At 41.0% G+C, this 17,539-nt stretch overlaps 1 protein-coding gene and 1 long non-coding RNA gene across 2 annotated transcripts in view; one reads left to right on the forward strand and one right to left on the reverse strand.

Annotated features, from left to right (window-relative positions):
* Window positions 1–13,980, reverse strand: part of rgmd (RGM domain family, member D) — a 20,583-nt gene extending 6,603 nt beyond the window's left edge. Inside the window, exons 1-2 of the mRNA XM_088349926.1 lie at window positions 13,767–13,980; window positions 6,222–6,727 (exon numbers count right to left, since the gene is read on the reverse strand). Of these exons, the coding sequence (XP_088206052.1) occupies window positions 6,222–6,727; window positions 13,767–13,860 (600 nt within the window). The 5' untranslated portion in view covers window positions 13,861–13,980. The remainder of the gene's footprint in view (window positions 1–6,221; window positions 6,728–13,766) is intronic.
* Window positions 12,821–15,544, forward strand: LOC148354682 (uncharacterized). The gene is made up of 3 exons (XR_015852246.1): window positions 12,821–12,876; window positions 13,608–13,923; window positions 15,377–15,544. It is a non-coding gene; the product is annotated as an uncharacterized LOC148354682 (long non-coding RNA).
* Window positions 15,545–17,539: the final 1,995 nt, after the last annotated feature.

Below are 17,539 nucleotides of genomic sequence, written 5' to 3' on the forward strand. Positions count from 1 at the left end.
CCCATAGCCGTGAAAATCAGCAAAATATTCTGACATTGGCTTGGATTATTTTGGTTTAAAAATTGTTGCATTTACTTCGTCGAATGTGGTGCAAGTGTAGCCTTCAAAAAGTCAACTTTTTGACGTCTTAAAAAATATATTTACTTTAACTAAATAAAGACGGGGTAGCACGGCAGCGCAGTGGTAAGCGCGTGTGCGGCACAGTTCTGAGGTCATGATATAGAACCTCCTGTGTGGAGTTTGCATGTTCTCCCCGTGCTTGCGTGGGTTTCCTCCGGCCACTCCGGTTTCCTCCCACATTACAAAAAAATGCATGTCAGGTTAATTCACCAGTCCAAATTGTCACTAGGTGTGAATGAGCGAGCGAATTGTCTGTCCCTGTGTGCCCTGCGACAAACTGGCAACCAGTTCAGCGTGTCCTCTGCCCACTGCCCGAAGATGGCCTCCAGCACCCTGCAACCATACTGAGGATAAGCGGTGCAGATAATGGATGGATGGATGAATAAAGACGTCTTTTGGACAGATCCTTGGCGTCTTTTAACAAATTTTTAACTATTTTCTGCAGGATGGGAGGAGCTTATAGTCTTGTATAAGGTTAGATGAGTAAGTTATAACACTTATGGTAAGTTTATACTCGTTTCTCATTTTCTCGCAATTCCTTTCTGCAATGCCAACATGAAAGACACATCTTTGCAATCATTCTTCTCTTTTTTTCCATATTTATACAGGCTAATTGCCCAAGCAGAAGGGTGACAAAAACATTCCAGATTTTAGAGAATGTTTTAGTGAGCGTTAATTACAACCATATGACCAGCCATGTGTTGAAGGTAGAGCGCTCAAGCATGTCAGTGATTCAACACCAGTGAAGGACTCGTCCCCCTCTTTCTTTTTTACTTTCTGTCTTTCGTTCTTTCTGTCTCCCCCCTTAGTAGATCTGAGGCTGCCCCGTGACGGCAGGAATGCCGGGGAGACTCCAAAGGCACCGTGGAATGACGATTAACTTCACATGTTTTCTGCTTAAAGGAGAGGCTTGAGCGAGCGCTAACGTCGAAGAGGATGATCTCCATGCTTGTGACTGAATTGATCAAGCTAGCTGCTTAAATTGGAAGTTTTGTTGAACTATTTGGAAATGTGTGGTTGTCGTAGTTTCAGAGATCGCTTTCTGATTTAGGTCTTTTCACTTCTTCAGGATGTTTTTGACCTGCCTAGTATAATCATGCTAGGTTTCCATGAATAAAGCCAATAACACATTGATCCTTTTTTAAACCATAAATCAGGGGTCTGGAACTGTCATGATTACTGATGACACTCAGCTGCCGCGGGTTCTGATTGGCTCCCAATCAGTATTTGAACTCAGTCCTGTCTGTCCCCTTTTGTCAGTCCGTCTGCAAACCTAGGCAAGCCTTTATTTCACTGTGTGGCATTATATGATATAATAAAATTTATGATACAATGGAACCTCGGTTTTCAAACGCCTCTCAGTTCGAACAAATCGGAGACCGACCAAAAATTTCGAGAAATTCTTGCTTCACTGTTCGGTCAAAAAAAATCGGAGTTTGAACGCCGGGGTGGATGTTTCACATCACATTGTTTTACTCCTTTTAATTTTCTCAGGTGCAATTGCACCTCCAATACACTAGGGGACGTCCGAGATTAAACAAATGTGTAGCAAATGGGCCGAGTTACAGATTTTCTCCACACCGATGAAGCTGCAGCCACCAGAGTCATCATGACTTTAATGACAATGTCATGAACCACTTCCGAAAAGTGCTAAAAAAAAAGGCAGAAGCAAGTGTCATTGGATAGATATTTTAAGAGAAAAGAACATCCTGTAGCAAAGAGATTTGAACGTGTGAGCACCCCTCGGACAGAAGAGCTTCCCTAAGTTTTTATGGAAGAGGACTCTCCTTCCAAACAATAATTTTCTTTCCTCCTCCATCCCTCTCACCGGCCATCTGCGCCTTCTGCTGACCACCACAAAGGTAAAAAATCCCATTTATAATTATGTTCTTTACCAATGAAGCGCTAGCCACTTGTGGTGCTAAATGACTTGTAAACGACCTGATTTTTTTATTTTTACACGTTTATGTTAGCGTAATCTTTTATTCAGAAGATTACGCTAACGCGAACGTACGATTAGCCTGGGTTACATTTATGTTATGTCCTAAAGGTGAACAAAGGTAAACATTCAGGGTGTTGGAACGGATTATAGCAATTTACATTATTTGTAATGGAAAAAATTATTTCTGTGTTCGAACAAATCACTTTTCGAACAGGGCTCGGGAACGGATTATGGTCGAGAACCGAGGTTCCACTGTATAAGAATAATGCCAGAGTCTCTGTCCCATATCCACAAATATACCAATTTAAACTTGTCTCCCTCCAGCAATTACTTAAAATCGTTGAGTCTCATTTTGACCTTCAATAATGGTTTCAAAATAAGATGAAAGCAATTATTTTGAAATAAAGCAAACGAGGACACCAACGTATTTACCTTGAGTGCAGACGCCACTAGGCGAGGAGAAGGAACGCGCACGCTATGTGCAGAGCTCCACCCAACCCTACAGCTCAACCAATCACATTGCTCCGTGTGCTTGGCTGGCGTTCCTGGGTGTTTTTGTGTGGGTTTTCATCATGGGACAACAGTAAACCTAAAATGTTTAATGAGCTGCCATATAAAGGATTCCTTAGCCAAAACACGGTCTGTTGACGTGACACCTTGACTGTAAACTGGAGTGGTGAGGATGCGGTTTATATATTAGACTGAAATTTAATACTGTTAGCGCTCCATCAGCTACACACGTACTAGACTCCGCACCTGTTAGAATTGGAACGCGATAGAGGAACTTCGCACAAGTACAATATTATCTCGCTACTTTGCAGTTTTTCATCGTGCATTGTGCTCTGATTTCTGATTGACTAAGCAGTCACCCAAAGCCTTTTCTGCCTGTGTATGCCTTTGCGTCAAGGACATTTTGGCCTGTACACAGCTTGAGGAATCACCATTAAATATGCGCATTTTTTTCAATTGCAAGTTTATCCGAAAGCCATCATGTCAAAAAAACGCTCTGGAATCACGTAAGCGTCTAAAGTCAGGGGAACACACTTGCCATCGCCAACAAGGTTGAACTTCTCGTTCGATTAAACTTGCTCTGGAGCCGCATGCAGCTCTTTGGCGCTACCTGGAGTATTATATCAAATAATGTTGATAATGGAAAAGTATATGTTTTCTGTAGTACAAACACATTCTTAATGTTTTTTCAAAGATTATAGATAAAGTATCTGTTTGCTTCCTTATAAGGGTTTCATTTTTTTGTGTCTCCAAACAAATTTTGTTTTGTTTTAGTGATCTAACATGGCTCTTTTGACATTTTGGGTAGCCAACCGCGGCCTAAATGACATCTTCTGTAATGCAAACATGATGGCGACAAAGTATAATGTAAAGTAAAAACGTGGTGTCCTAAGATCAATTCCACCCCATTAAATCAAAATATTATAAATTATTTGTAAAAAAATAAAAGTTAATTAAGTATGGTAGTTATTTGTTAAACAAAATATTTGAGCCTGTAAATTGGGTTTGTTCTTTGTTACAATGTAAAACAGAGTATTTAATTTATAAAGAATTAAAGGTTTCTTCTTCCCAGATATTGACTACAGAGGTTCCCCTTTTGGAATCACAACCCCTGCGAAAAACAAGGGATTAAAGTAAACATCTTAAATGACTCTTGTTACACTAAGATTTAAAAAAAAAAATAAACAAATACACACGTTAAGTTGATCCAGAGAAAAATAGTATCAAAAACTATAACTGCATTAAAAAATATAATTTTAAAACTTTCCAACTATAAACTACATATTCCTACAAGATTCAACACTTTTCTAATCAACTAGAAAATCAAACTTTTCATCTTCTGAAATTAAGGGCTGTTACATAAAATGTTCTAGTTTTTATCAAAATATAGATTATCATTGCAGTCATGTTAAAAAAAAAAGCCGAATTCCCAAACATGTAAAAGTACGCCTCATAACCCATTTTTCTCACAGTGCCAGAAACGAATGTTAGAGAATGAAGAAAAAAGAAAATGGTCATGAAAGATATAAATAAATGCAAAGTTCAGATCGTGATCAGAAACACCAAACAGTTGTTTCCATTGTCTTGCTTATTTGTATTTATCTTCCAGGATGACTCCTGTTTTTTAAAATCTCTATAATTTTAACCCTGCGACCCAGGTTCGATTCCAGTGGCACACAATGTTTACCGATTTTGATGAGCGACATTTTTCGACTGATCAATCATCGAACTAATATGTAAATCCATTGAACTTAAGAGTCAAAATGTTCAAAATTGTCTTCATTGGCACTAACATAAATTGCCAATAAAATTTTCTTTGCAACCCTGGTGTACAGCGTTTATATATAAAAATTAAAACAAGATACAATAAAATATAACAAGGATATAAAAAAAAGACTGTTCATATATTACGTGTTGTATATCTACATCAAGGATCAGCTGACAAGAAAAAGTGTGCTTTACAGGGAGTGCAGAATTATTAGGCAAATGAGTATTTTGACCACATCATCCTCTTTATGCATGCTGTCTTACTCCAAGCTGTATAGGCTCGAAAGCCTACTACCAATTAAGCATATCAGGTGATGTGCATCTCTGTAATGAGAAGGGGTGTGGTCTAATGACATCAACACCCTATATCAGGTGTGCATAATTATTAGGCAACTTCCTTTCCTTTGGCAAAATGGGTCAGAAGAGGGACTTGACAGGCTCTGAAAAGTCAAAAATAGTGAGATATCTTGCAGAGGGATGCAGCACTCTTAAAATTGCCAAGCTTCTGAAGCGTGATCATCGAACAATCAAGCGTTACATTTAAAATAGTCAACAGGGTCGCAAGAAGCGTGTAGAAAAACCAAGGCGCAAAATAACTGCCCGTGAACTGAGAAAAGTCAAGCGTACAACTGCCAAAGTGCCACTTGCCACCAGTTTTGCCATATTTCAGAGCTGCAACATCACTGGAGTGCCCAAAAGCACAAGGTGTGCAATACTCAGAGACATGGCCAAGGTAAGAAAGGCTGAAAAACGACCACCACTGAACAAGACACACAAGCTGAAACGACAAGACTGGGCCAAGAAAAATCTCAAGACGGATTTTTCTAAGGTTTTATGGACTGATGAAATGAGAGTGAGTCTTGATGGGCCAGATGGATGGGCCCGTGGCTGGATCAGTAAAGGGCAGAGAGCTCCAGTCCGCCTCAGACGCCAGCAAGGTGGAGGTGGGGTACTGGTATGGGCTGGTATCATCAAAGATGAGCTTGTGGGGCCTTTTCGGGTTGAGGATGGACTCAAGCTCAACTCCCAGTCCTACTGCCAGTTTCTGGAAGACACCTTCTTCAAGCAGTGGTACAGGAAGAAGTCCGCATCCTTCAAGAAAAACATGATTTTCATGCAGGACAACGCTCCATCACACGCATCCAAGTACTCCACAGCGTGGCTGGCAAGAAAGGGTCTAAAAGAAGAAAAACTAATGACATGGCCTCCTTGTTCACCTGATCTGAACCCCATAGAGAACCTGTGGTCCCTCATCAAATGTGAGATTTACAAGGAGGGAAAACAGTACACCTCTCTGAACAGTGTCTGGGAGGCTGTGGTTGCTGCTGCACGCAATGTTGATCGTGAACATATCAAAGCACTGACAGAATCCATGGATGGCAGGCTTTTGAGTGTCCTTGCAAAGAAAGGTGGCTATATTGGTCACTGATTTGTTTTTGTTTTGTTTTTGAATGTCAGAAATGTATATTTGTGAATGTTGAGCTGTTATATTGGTTTCCCTGATGAAAATAAATAATTGAAATGGGTATACATTTGTTTTTTGTTAAGTTGCCTAATAATTATGCACAGTAATAGTCACCTGCACACACAGATATCCTTCTAAAATAGCTAAAACTAAAAAAGCCCCACTCCAACTTCCAAAATATTCAGCTTTGATATTAATGAGACTTTTGGGTTCATTAAGAACATGGTTGTTGTTCAATAATAAAATTAATCCTCAAAAATACAACTTGCCTAATAATTCTGCACTCCCTGTATACACGAAAAATATATGACAATAGATTATTTTTCGGGGATGCACCGTATAATCTGGTGCACCTTATAGAGCGGAAAACACGGTACATATTTACCTCAAATATCAAATAATTAATCACATCCTTACCTTGCTAGTTGCAGTTGCGCTGGATCCGAGGACAACTGGCACGTTGGTCACCTGCACGGACAGGAAGCGGTTGTCGATCAGAGGCCAAGCACCCTCCACTTTGCAGGTCTGGAACTCGTCCCGGAAAGTCCGTAGGTGCGGGTCCCCGAATAATCCACAGTGGGCGTATTTTTTCTGCTGTCCGCCGGCGGCGAGGACACGGTTCTCGTAGTTGCACAGCTCCGACACGGGCGGCCTGGAGGTGCTGAGCACTTTTGCAGAGGATGTAGGCCCATCGCTGGAGCAGTTGTGCTGAGAGAAGAGCTCCTTGATGCGGAAGACGGCCGAATGGTAGACCAGATCGCCCCGGCAGCTTCGGGCCTGCCGTCGAGTACACAGGGCGTACGCTCTCAGTGCGATGCAGTAGTCCACGTCGGTCGGAGCGTCCTCATGTAGACCGTTTGAAGGGGAAGTGGAAGCCACGTATTCGGCATTGCAGCGTTGGATGCGACACTGCTGACAGTAAACTGGAAAACAAAAGCAGATCGGTCAGCTTGTTCGTCTTTTCGGTCTTCGCTAGGTAACATGAACCTATTAAGTTTGTGTTAAAAATGCCCAACTAAGTTCAAAGCGCCCTTGTGCTTTTCTTTCCATTTAGCTTATCTGCTTTTATTTTACTTTTACCAGATTTGTTTGGGACGGAACACATGAGGTTCGAGGAACGACGGCTAGGGGAGGAGTGCTGGAGAGTGATGTCATGCTTGTCCTCACAGGGTTTCTTAAAACTTATGTTTGGAGCACGAACATGATAAAAGTTGGAAAAGGCCTGCTTCTAGTAGAGTTCAAACGCCAACCCAAAACCCAAACAAGTATCTGCTTATCATTTGAATTGATAGTCTTTCACCACTTATAAAAAACACATTTAAATTGGCATTCGTTATCAAATCAGACCAACATATTTTGGGATAATTTCTTTCAGTGCTTATTTGATTTATCACGAGGGTCAGTTTAGAACAACGTATTTTCCGCACCAGATTATAAGGCACTCCTCTAATAAGTAACACATTTTCATATATACAAGGCGCACCGCACTATAAGTCACATGGAATTGAAACTAGAGTCAAAGGTACTGTAGTTATTTGTGTGTAACCGTTGCACATATACTAATAGGAAACATCAGTGCAATGATCGGTCCGTCATAAAATCTCTCTTCCCAAAACATTGCAGGCAACAGGAATCGAGTGCAGGTTGCAGTGGTGAGAGCACCCAAACCTAACCACTAGGCTACTAGTGATACATATGTCACACCACAAGACAATCAGTTTTATCTCATTATTACACAATTTGTATTCACAGTACCAGAGACCAATGTTAGAAAAGGGAGAAAACAGAAAATCGTCCTGAAATATTTTAATAAATAATAGAAAAGTATGAGGGAACAACTCTTTGTTAAATCGGACTTACCGTTTATTTTCATCTTTCGGGGCAACATTTCTGTTTTCTCCATTTTCTGACATTTTTTTCTGGTACCACAAGTAAAAATAGTGTGATAATATGATAAAATTGAATGCTTTTTCATGTGTCATCTGTATCACTCGAGGTCGATTCCAACAGTTTTGGCATGGAATAAGAGCATGCTCTGTCCACCCCATGCATCGGTCCGGTATTGCAGTACCTCCGGGAACGGTGCATTCGCAATGATCGCAGCAAGGCTTTAGGGCTAGGATCTTAGCTTGGCCTTTTGGCTGAGAATAAGTGTCCCGGCTCCTAGGCTTTGTAGCGTATTATGAACTGACCGATAACGGATAATGGATAACGAAGATAGAACAATAACCCTTAAAAACCCCAAACCCCCCCTTTCCTGTTACCTAGATTCGATTCCCGTTGCATACAGTGGTTTGGTCGGCGATGTTTTTAGATTGATCAAAGATTGCACAATACAGTGATATACCGTAAAACCTCATGTAATATTGCACACGAATAAATACTGTATGCATTTCCAATTTTATCCACATATAGGGTTTCACCAGGTTATAAGGCTTACGTAATTTCTAGCCGATTTGGGGTTTTTAGGTGTGCCTCATAGTCCAGAAAATACGTTATGTTATATTGAATAGTTTAGGAAACTGACAGGCGGTAATAAATAACATGTCATTAGCTTCCCGCTGAAACCTCACATTTTAGACAAGACACTATCAATTCTGTCTACGGGAATTTTTCACACCAGCAGCTCTTCCTTTTCACAGAGGCGCGAGTAGGGGGATGACAGATGATTAATGCACGTCAACGCCACGCCACTTCAACACTAGCCCTGATAAAACTGAGATGCGGTGAAGGAGGTCAAGCCGGAGGCATTCAACATCCTTCCTCGGAATTCCAAATGGTCTTTGCTGCGTGGTATCGGGGTCACCGCTGTCTGCCCTGATAGACACCTTCTGACAATCATCCCCGTGAGAACCCATCCGCAAATGACCACAAAGGCTCACGCTGGGACGATGTTTAGAAGCAGAATAGTCAAAGAAAATATAGTGCAGTGGTCTGCAACCAGCAGGCCACAGACAGGTACCAGGATGTGGGCCGTTTGGTACCGGGCTGCACAGAAAGGAAAAAAAGTGACCTTATTTGTTTCCTATAAGACGGTCCCCCTACTTACGAAAAGCGGTCGATACAAACATTTTTTCGGGATGTCGAAAAATATTTGAACATTGCTGAAAATTCAATTTTGTATTGTGTGCAACTTTTTCCGAGTAGCGAACAGTACTGTAGTGCTTCACCCAGGTCACCCAGCATCCACCCCGAAGAAGAAATCCACTTCCTCTTCCTAGTTCGGGTGTAAACATTCTATACTGTACCTCCAGTGCCCTTGACATTTTTATTGTTTAATATGGTTGGTGTAAAGTTTAAAGAAGAGGCGAGCCGTTTCTTTTGAAAATTAAAGTAGACTGAGAAGGCTTGATGTGGTTGAGAAAATGGTCTGAATGCTTTTTTTCGGCGGCTTTTTACCACAGAGGAGGAAGTCGCCCAACTGTAAAGTTGAACCTACTTTTGGAAGATAAGCTTTAACTTTATTTATCTTTATAGAGAATATTATTTTAAGAAATGTTTATGTTTTTAGGACAAAATAATACAGGTTACTTATACAAGCCTTAAACATGCTTAACTTATGAACGAATTCAACTTACCAACGATCGTCCCCGAACCGATCTCAGCATCTGTATACACAATTATATTTTCACCCCAAAAAAATACTTAAAGTTTGGGTCTGCGTTATGGCAAAGTTTTGAGGAAGTATATCACCGTAGATTAACAATGATTGATCAGTCAACAAATATTGTTCGCCTCAGTTGCTCAGCAACAGGTATTGAACCTGGATCGCAGCATCAGAGCACTAAATCCTAACCCCTAGGCCACTAGGATTGTAGTTGACAGAGGAAAAAGCATTGGATTTTATTTCATCATTATATTTTTTTTAACCCACTATGCCATGTTGTACAATGTTGTAATGAAGCATTATGAAAAAAAAAGTTTAGCCAAAAACAACATTTTACAACGTCAAACTAGGGGTAAAAATAGTATGATGATTAGAAAAACCTAAACTTTTCCTATGTTATCTAGATTCAAACTGGTCTAGTGATTAAACTACAGATCTGGGCTTGTTATTATGGTAAATGGTCTGTATTTATATAGCGCTTTTCAAGTCAATGAAGACCTCCCAAAGCGCTTTACAATGTTTTTCACACGCACTCACACACCAATAGTAGCCATGCAAGGCACCGACCTGCTTTTTAAGGGGCATTAGGGATTCAGTGTCTTGCCCAAGGAAACTTCGACATATAACACGGAGGAGCCGGGAATCGAACCTGCGATCTCTTGATCCCAAGACGAGCGCTCTACCTCCTGAGCCAAAGGTTGTTTTAACTAATATTATTTGCCCCATACATTAAACCAGACCATGGTAAAGAAAAGGCCGACCACTGGTATATATATATATATATATATATATATATATATATATATACAGTGGAACCTCGGTTCTCGACCACAATCCGTTCCATTTCTTTGTACGAAAACCGATTTGTACGATCACCGAAGCCGTTTTTTCCCATTAAAGGTAATGTAAAATTATTTTAATCCGTTCCAACACCCTGAATGTTTATCTTGAATATTTAACGTAAAGATAACCCAGGCTAATCGTACGTTCGCGTTAGCGTAATCTTCCGTACGAAAGATTACGCTAATATGAACGTGTAAAAATAAAAAAATCAGGTTGTTTACACGTCATTTAACAAGTGGTGAGCGGTTAAAGGATAAAGAAAAGAATTATGAATAGGATTTCTTACCGGTCAGCAGAAGCCATGCTGTATTGCTGAAAGAAGGGAAACTCCTTCTTCATATTTTGCTATTATTTCTTTCTTAAATGCAATAGTTGTACGCACTACTCCTCTTTTTTCACCTGTAGCAACTTTGCTGCTCGCACCAACCTTCTTCCGAGGCATAATTAGGGGTTAAAACACTCCCTTCACCACTTTTGAAAAACGAAAACAGAAAAGGAGTACGCGTTGCCGTGACAACAGTTGTTCACGAGGGGTGGGGGCAATCTACACTCGTACGCCGCTCAGCGTCGCCCCCTAGCGTACCGGCGTTCGAACTCCGACAACCTAGTGGCACAATCATGAATACAGTTCTATTTCAACTAGGAATGTTGTGGTAGCTATCATTCTTAAAAAAAACTCGTACTAGCAGATGTAACTGTCATAGTATACATTAAAAACTAATGGAGACAGAGGAAAGGAGTTTTACATGGACTGTGTCTGGTACTGATATCAATACTAGTATTGGTCTGAAAAAGTAAATATCAAACATCCCATTATTTCAAACTATCTTTGGAAATTTTCAACAATATTAGAAAGCGAAGCTATGAATTCTTGAAAAAGAACAAAAGAGTTTTACATAATAACTGAAATAAGTGTAGACGTGTATAGATACCAGGCTTGTATTTCAAGGTATTAATACCTGAAATGGTAGCCAATGCTAGTACCACGTTGCCTCTAGTGGCTGATTGAAGGATTACTGTATTTTTAAAGACAAACATTGCTGATATTTAAAATAATTTAACCGCTTAACATCCTAACAACCCGCCGGCGAGCTGTCAGGCTTTTGAGAAACAGAATACATGTCTTCAGAATGTACTCATCACGGAAACATCATGATCCGTCTAAAAGCAAGGTAAACGAAAACTATAAGGCAGACCTAGCTCACCAATATTGTGCTCCAATATTCAGCAATGACACGATTTTCTGCAAACATGGTCTCATTGCATTCACGATAGTCCAGTGAAGCCAACCATGTAAAATATCTACTCCAAAACATGCGGTAAAGCTGACAGATTAAAAAAATCCGCCTAAAAGCATTCCTGCATCGTTTTGTTGTAATCAGTCTGTTTCGTCCCATAATTCCCTTTTAAAAGTGGACAAACTTGTGAGAAAATTTCCAATATGGATTATCCTCCGACCTTTCGATTGACACCTTTCTGTACCAATTGCAATCCCCCCCCCCTTTAGCCTGAATTGGCCTATAATGGCCTGTATTATAAAAAATGACACGGATAACTTTGTCGCTAATTATCATCAGCCAGTAGTGACCGATTCCAATGTTGATTGACACCTGGCGGCATTTCACCTTGGTTAGCCAATTAAATTGCCAACATAGATGTATGCATATTTACAGGGTGTATTCAGATCAGAGCCGAAGATAAACGTGCATAAGACAACTCGGGGTCCATCTTTACGCATAATTATCACGTGCAGATATGCAAAATCAGTGTTTAACTTCTGGAAAGAGATGTCAAACATGTACAACTCTTTCACAACGTCTAAAAATTGACCTAAGTAAAACACATGGTTGGAGAAGTTTTAGAGTTGTAAACTGGTCGCCTCCAAATGGCAACTTTTGGAAACACAGTGACATAACTTTGGATAAATGTGTAAAAGTCAATGTTTAGTATTTTGGATTGTGATCAAATTTGACCCGGCACCACGTAAGGCTGCATGTTATTGTCACAGCTGTTTTCCAGCTAAGAAGTTCATGCTACACTCTTCTGCAGGCATAAGATTGAAAAGTAATAATAATCATCATCATAATTCAGGTGAGAATAATAACATTAGATGTCTGTGTGTTTGAACTTATATCACTCAACATTAGTAGCACTTGGGCAGCACAGAGGGGCAGTGGTTAGCACGTGTGCGGCACAGTTCTGAGGTCATGAGAACGGACATCCTGTGTGTATTTTGCGTGTTCTCCCCGTGCTTGTGTGGGTTTCCTCCGGGCACTCCGGTTTGCTCCCACGTTCCAAAAACATGCATGTTAGGTTAATTGGCCGGTCCAAATTGTCCCTAGGTGTGAATGAGTGAGTGAATTGTTTGTCCCTGTGTGCCCTGCTACTGGCCGGCAACCAGTTCAGAGTGTCCCCTGCCAACTTCCCGAAGGTAGTTGGGATGGGCTCCAGCACCCCAGTGACCCTACTGAGCATAAGCGGTGCAGATAATGGATGGAAGTTAGTAGCACTTGCTGTGACTATTTCAGTTTAGGACAAAACTTTAGTGTGTTACCTTTTAAAAGAGACCAAAACTATTAATATTCTCCAAACTGTCCAAGAACAGCATTATATTTATTTTGGGTACGTCTTGGATTGAGATTTTAGGCAAACTTTAGGTCATTGTTAAGGGGTTAAAAAGGAGATCGACTATTACGTACTACGGGTATCAGTGTCTGGCTTCAATGTCGAGGCCAGCACATCCCTCATTTCAAAATAGCTTTGCACTTGTTCAACAAAAAAGAAAAGAAACCAAAACGTTGACTTAAAGAGACCTAGGGAAAAAAAGATGGTCTAGACCTTTTATGCCACCGAGACACGGCTTTGTGGTTAGGTTGCGGTTTGGTTTCTCGTGCCGTGCCAAAAACTGGAATCCCCCCCCCCCCTTACTCTTCCATTCGCGGTAGCACTTTGTTAATAATTAGAAAATAGCGTCGGTGCGACTTACTTCGACAAGTTGGTACACTCGTGACAAAAACACACGTTTATGACCCAATTAACTATATTTGGTTGCTAATAAGTCAAACTTTGTGGGGTTTTGTTTTTATTTATTGTTTCACTACTTGTTGCACGGTGGTCGGCGACGCTAGCTAACAGCTAGCCCGCAAAAAATAGATTGTTTCAGGAAATCACATAAAAATGTTGAAATTAACTTTAAGTGAGATAGGTGGTTAAAACATTAGGTTTGATTTAGATGGTTGTTTGCGGAGGCTAAAGAAAAGTTAACTCACAAAGTGAGGGGTAGGGGTACTTAGCCCCCGCGGTGCGTTAAATATGTTTTATTTTTAAGTTCTTGTTTATTCCCTCTCTAACAGAATAAAACGACCGAGCTACACTGGAACACATTAATGCAAGCGTTTAAAACTTCCCGTTCCGCCCCCAGTTCGGTTCGAGTGTGGCAGAGTCCCGCGGAACTCCACGCCGGGCCGAGAGCCTCTCAGCACGGGGAACAGTCCACCCGGTTCGCCGCTTACCTGGTGGTGAGAGCAGCGAAATGACGAGCATCGTCAGTGTCACCCAGTCCCGAAGCTGCAGCTTAGCCGTGATCTGAGGTCCGCTTCTCCCCATGCCAATCCATTCAGTTAGATTGGAGTTCCTCGACTGCTGCTCATCGACGCTGCGGCTTGCGAGGTGGGGGAGAAGAAAAAAAGTCTGAGCACAATTCCGTCTCCCTTCCCCGAGCGCTGTCATTCAAAAGGGGCCCATGTTTTCGGGGCGGTTCTGTGGGGAGGGGTTTCCATTGGAGATCGGGGGGCCCCGAAATGATGCTTGGCCAATGGAGAACTTTTTAGCCCCCCTCTCTAACTGACCGCTTGAGATTTACATGCAGTGGCAATTTACTTGGGGGGTGAGGACATTGCAAAAGTGCTTCATGGTGTGAGATGGTAATTGGGGATTTACTTTTCAAAGGAACCCAACATTACACCCAATAGAACATTTACTTTTGAATAATAAGACTAAAGCACTTGACCGATTTTTTTCGCGGTGAAACTTCTTTTTGAATAACTTATGATACACCCAATGCGTTTACATGCAGGGAGTAGCCTGTTTATGTTCAGCAAAAATCCGATGTCCAGGTTTTCTAAAGCCCTGTACATGCACACAGAAATTAAATTATGGTCTTAATCCAACTATAGGATGACTTAAAATAAAACACAAAATTGCACTATGAAGAGCAATGACTTTAGTGTTTAAAGTTTCTAAAAATTCTGATTAACTGTTTTGTTTACATGCAGGGGATACTCAAGATCATCATATATCTGATATTCGAGTTACACAAAGCGTTTAAACACAAAGGACAAGGTATAACTGGTGAGAGACTCAATATGTCGACATGCAGGAAATAGCCCCATTAAAAGAACAATGTTGCAGATGTCTAAATTATGTCAAGTCATGTAAACGCATAGAGAAATCCAATAAGATCTTAATCCGGTTTGGAGGATTTGTTTTTGTTTTTATAAATAATCCAACATTACACTCGGGTTAACAGTTACTTTCTACAAGTAAGACTCAAAGGAAAAAGTATTTTACCAATTATTTTGTGGTAAAACTACTTGTGCTGACAAACTGGTGAGACACTCGATATGTTTACATGGATGGAATAGTCTCTTTAAGATCAGAAAATTGCTGATATTTGGTTTATGTAAAACCATGTACACAGAAATCCAATTAAGATCTTGATCTGGTTTGGAGAATTTCTTTAAAGTAAGCCAACATTACACAAAAATGTAAATTTATATACCGCTTTACCCAGTCACTGTGGGCCTCCAAAGTGCTTTACAATACTCTTCACACTTTAGCCATACAAACACACGCACACACACACACACACTCCAATAGCCATGATTATCAGGGGCATTAAGAGAACAGTAACTTTTGAAAAGTGTCAAAGGACAAAGTGATGGATTATTTTGTGGTAAAACTATTTGTAGACACTTCAAGGGATCGTGTAAGTTTCTAAGTTGTCATGATCGTTTGGCGCGCAGGAGCGCGCTCTCTGATTGGCTGGCACTCTCCTCTTAAGCTGTCAGCGCCAAAAGAGAAGTGTCAGACCGTACTTGTGTCTCCCTGTGTGTTTTGCCAGATTCCAGTACCGAAGACCTTTGCTGTTTGATTCCTGCCTGCCTTCGGGGTCGACCTGTTTCTACCCCACGCTTACGACCGGCTCTCCTGCCCTGGCCATCGACCTGCCCGCTAAGACGTATCGATTCTGCCTACCTGTCACGGAACTGCCATTCCGTCCAACGCTGTTAGCGACCGACAATCTTTGGCTTCCTAAGCAAGCTCTGTCAGCTCAATCCAATAAAGATTCCTTTAAAACGAACGCAATTGGGTCCAAGATTCCATTCTGGTTCCTGACATGAGTTTAGACGGGCTTTCTCGGACTAAATTCTGGGAAAACATGAGGGTAGTTAACAACACAAACGCATATTTAGAAAAAAAAACGACAAATAGTCATCGGATCCCGCTGTTTTACCTGCAATTTAATAACTGAACATCGTAAACTACTTCCCTGTTCAAGAACTAAACTATTACTGTTGTTCTTAGAAGATATTAATCCTCGCACACAGCTACCAACAAACTGGTTATATGCTTCGAGACTTATGTAGGATCGAAAATCGTCCAGAGTGTGCGGACTACGTCAGTATATCAAGCTGCTTATATATATCAAAATGGACATTCCTTATAATGTCACATGACCTTAAGAAGCGTCTACATCTGGTCAGACACTATATGTTTACAGGCAAGAAATAGACTTATTAAGATCCGAATATAATAAAGCCATGAAAATACACATGGAAAACACAATTGAAGTCTTAATCCAACTGCAAATTGTCCGATTAAAAGGGTTGACCTAGTTTCTTAATTTTCAAAATACTCAACGTACAGAATTCCCTCAATTTATGCGGTTAATCCATTCCATAACCACCCGTATTAGGTAGGAACCATTCTTATAGAAAATAGGATGTGAATTTAAAATTGTCTATGCTTTGTTCCAGATTAAATACAATGCATTTGTTTGAGGCATCTGTCCTCTTTTGCAAAACTCCCTCCCTCCCTCCTCCTGAAGACAAATGTTGGCGTGTTTTCAGCATAATCACCTGTTGTTTTCTCACTCCTGGTGGTGCGTCAGTGGCACAATTGTGGGAACAAACTAACACCTTTTTCGTCTCCCATATATCAGCGCTTTATGGCGTTGAAAGTATGACTTGCTTGATAAGGTTGAGATAGGACGTGACTGTTGTCCTTCAAAGAGTAATGCCTCCTTTTTATCAAAATAGTTTAGTTTAGCTATATATCTATTAGCGGGTTTATCATTACTCACAGTTAATTTGTTAGCTGTCATAACATGAGTGTGATCTTTTTTGTTTTGCTGCTGAAGAGAAATACTGAAGTCAATGATTTTCTCACTGCAGATCCGTCCACACTATTAGTTTTTCCGTGACTTTTTTTCATCGAGCGGCTTGTAACTCTTTCCCTTTTGCCGCCAACTTTCCGCTTCTCTCACTCTTTCTCTCACTCCTTCAACAACACTTGGTCTTTCATTTGCACAGCTGCCGTAAGGCCGGACCATCTGCAAAGACACGGCCTCTTAAGCCGTCAGCCCTCACCTGGGACTCGCTGTGGGCTATTTGAGCAATGCGAAGCAAGAATTTTAATGCGCCCAGACCATTACCTTATTAAATATCGGAATTACGATAACAACAGTTTGCATGATTGTTTTTTTTGAATTTGATTAAGAATTAAATTGTTGTTTGGTCCACTTGGAACATTTGGGCCAGCTGACTTTATGAGAGAGAGAAGTGAACCCAGACAGTTCCTGGATCACTGCGCCTTCTGTGTACATGCCGGCCTCTCCGGCCGCACAATTGTGTGATTCGGGTGGCCTGTCAGCCTCGTGATGTCACGAGGCGGGCGGCGTGGAAGGGGACCGGACCAGAACGGAGGCACGAGGCATGAAGGGAGAACTCAAATGCGTTGACGATCCATAAGATTTATTTAATAAAATAAAAGTCGCCCAATACTCCGGGGCAAAACAGAACAATACAGAGTTCCTCCGGCACGAACTCAACAGGACAAGGCATAACAGACTAAAACAGGACAAGGCATAACAGACTAAAACAGGACAAGGCATAACAGACCGGGATTGTGAATAATGAGTATTATTAATGAACCCGCACCCGCCAAACCCAAAATCCAGCCTTAAATTGCAGAACAGCAATCAGCTGATCTGCTTCAGCTTGAG

Source organism: Urocampus carinirostris, chromosome 12 (genome assembly GCF_059441175.1).
Source record: "Urocampus carinirostris isolate Australia breed hairy pipefish chromosome 12, RoL_Ucar_1.0, whole genome shotgun sequence".
In the NCBI taxonomy this organism is placed as follows: domain Eukaryota; kingdom Metazoa; phylum Chordata; class Actinopteri; order Syngnathiformes; family Syngnathidae; genus Urocampus; species Urocampus carinirostris.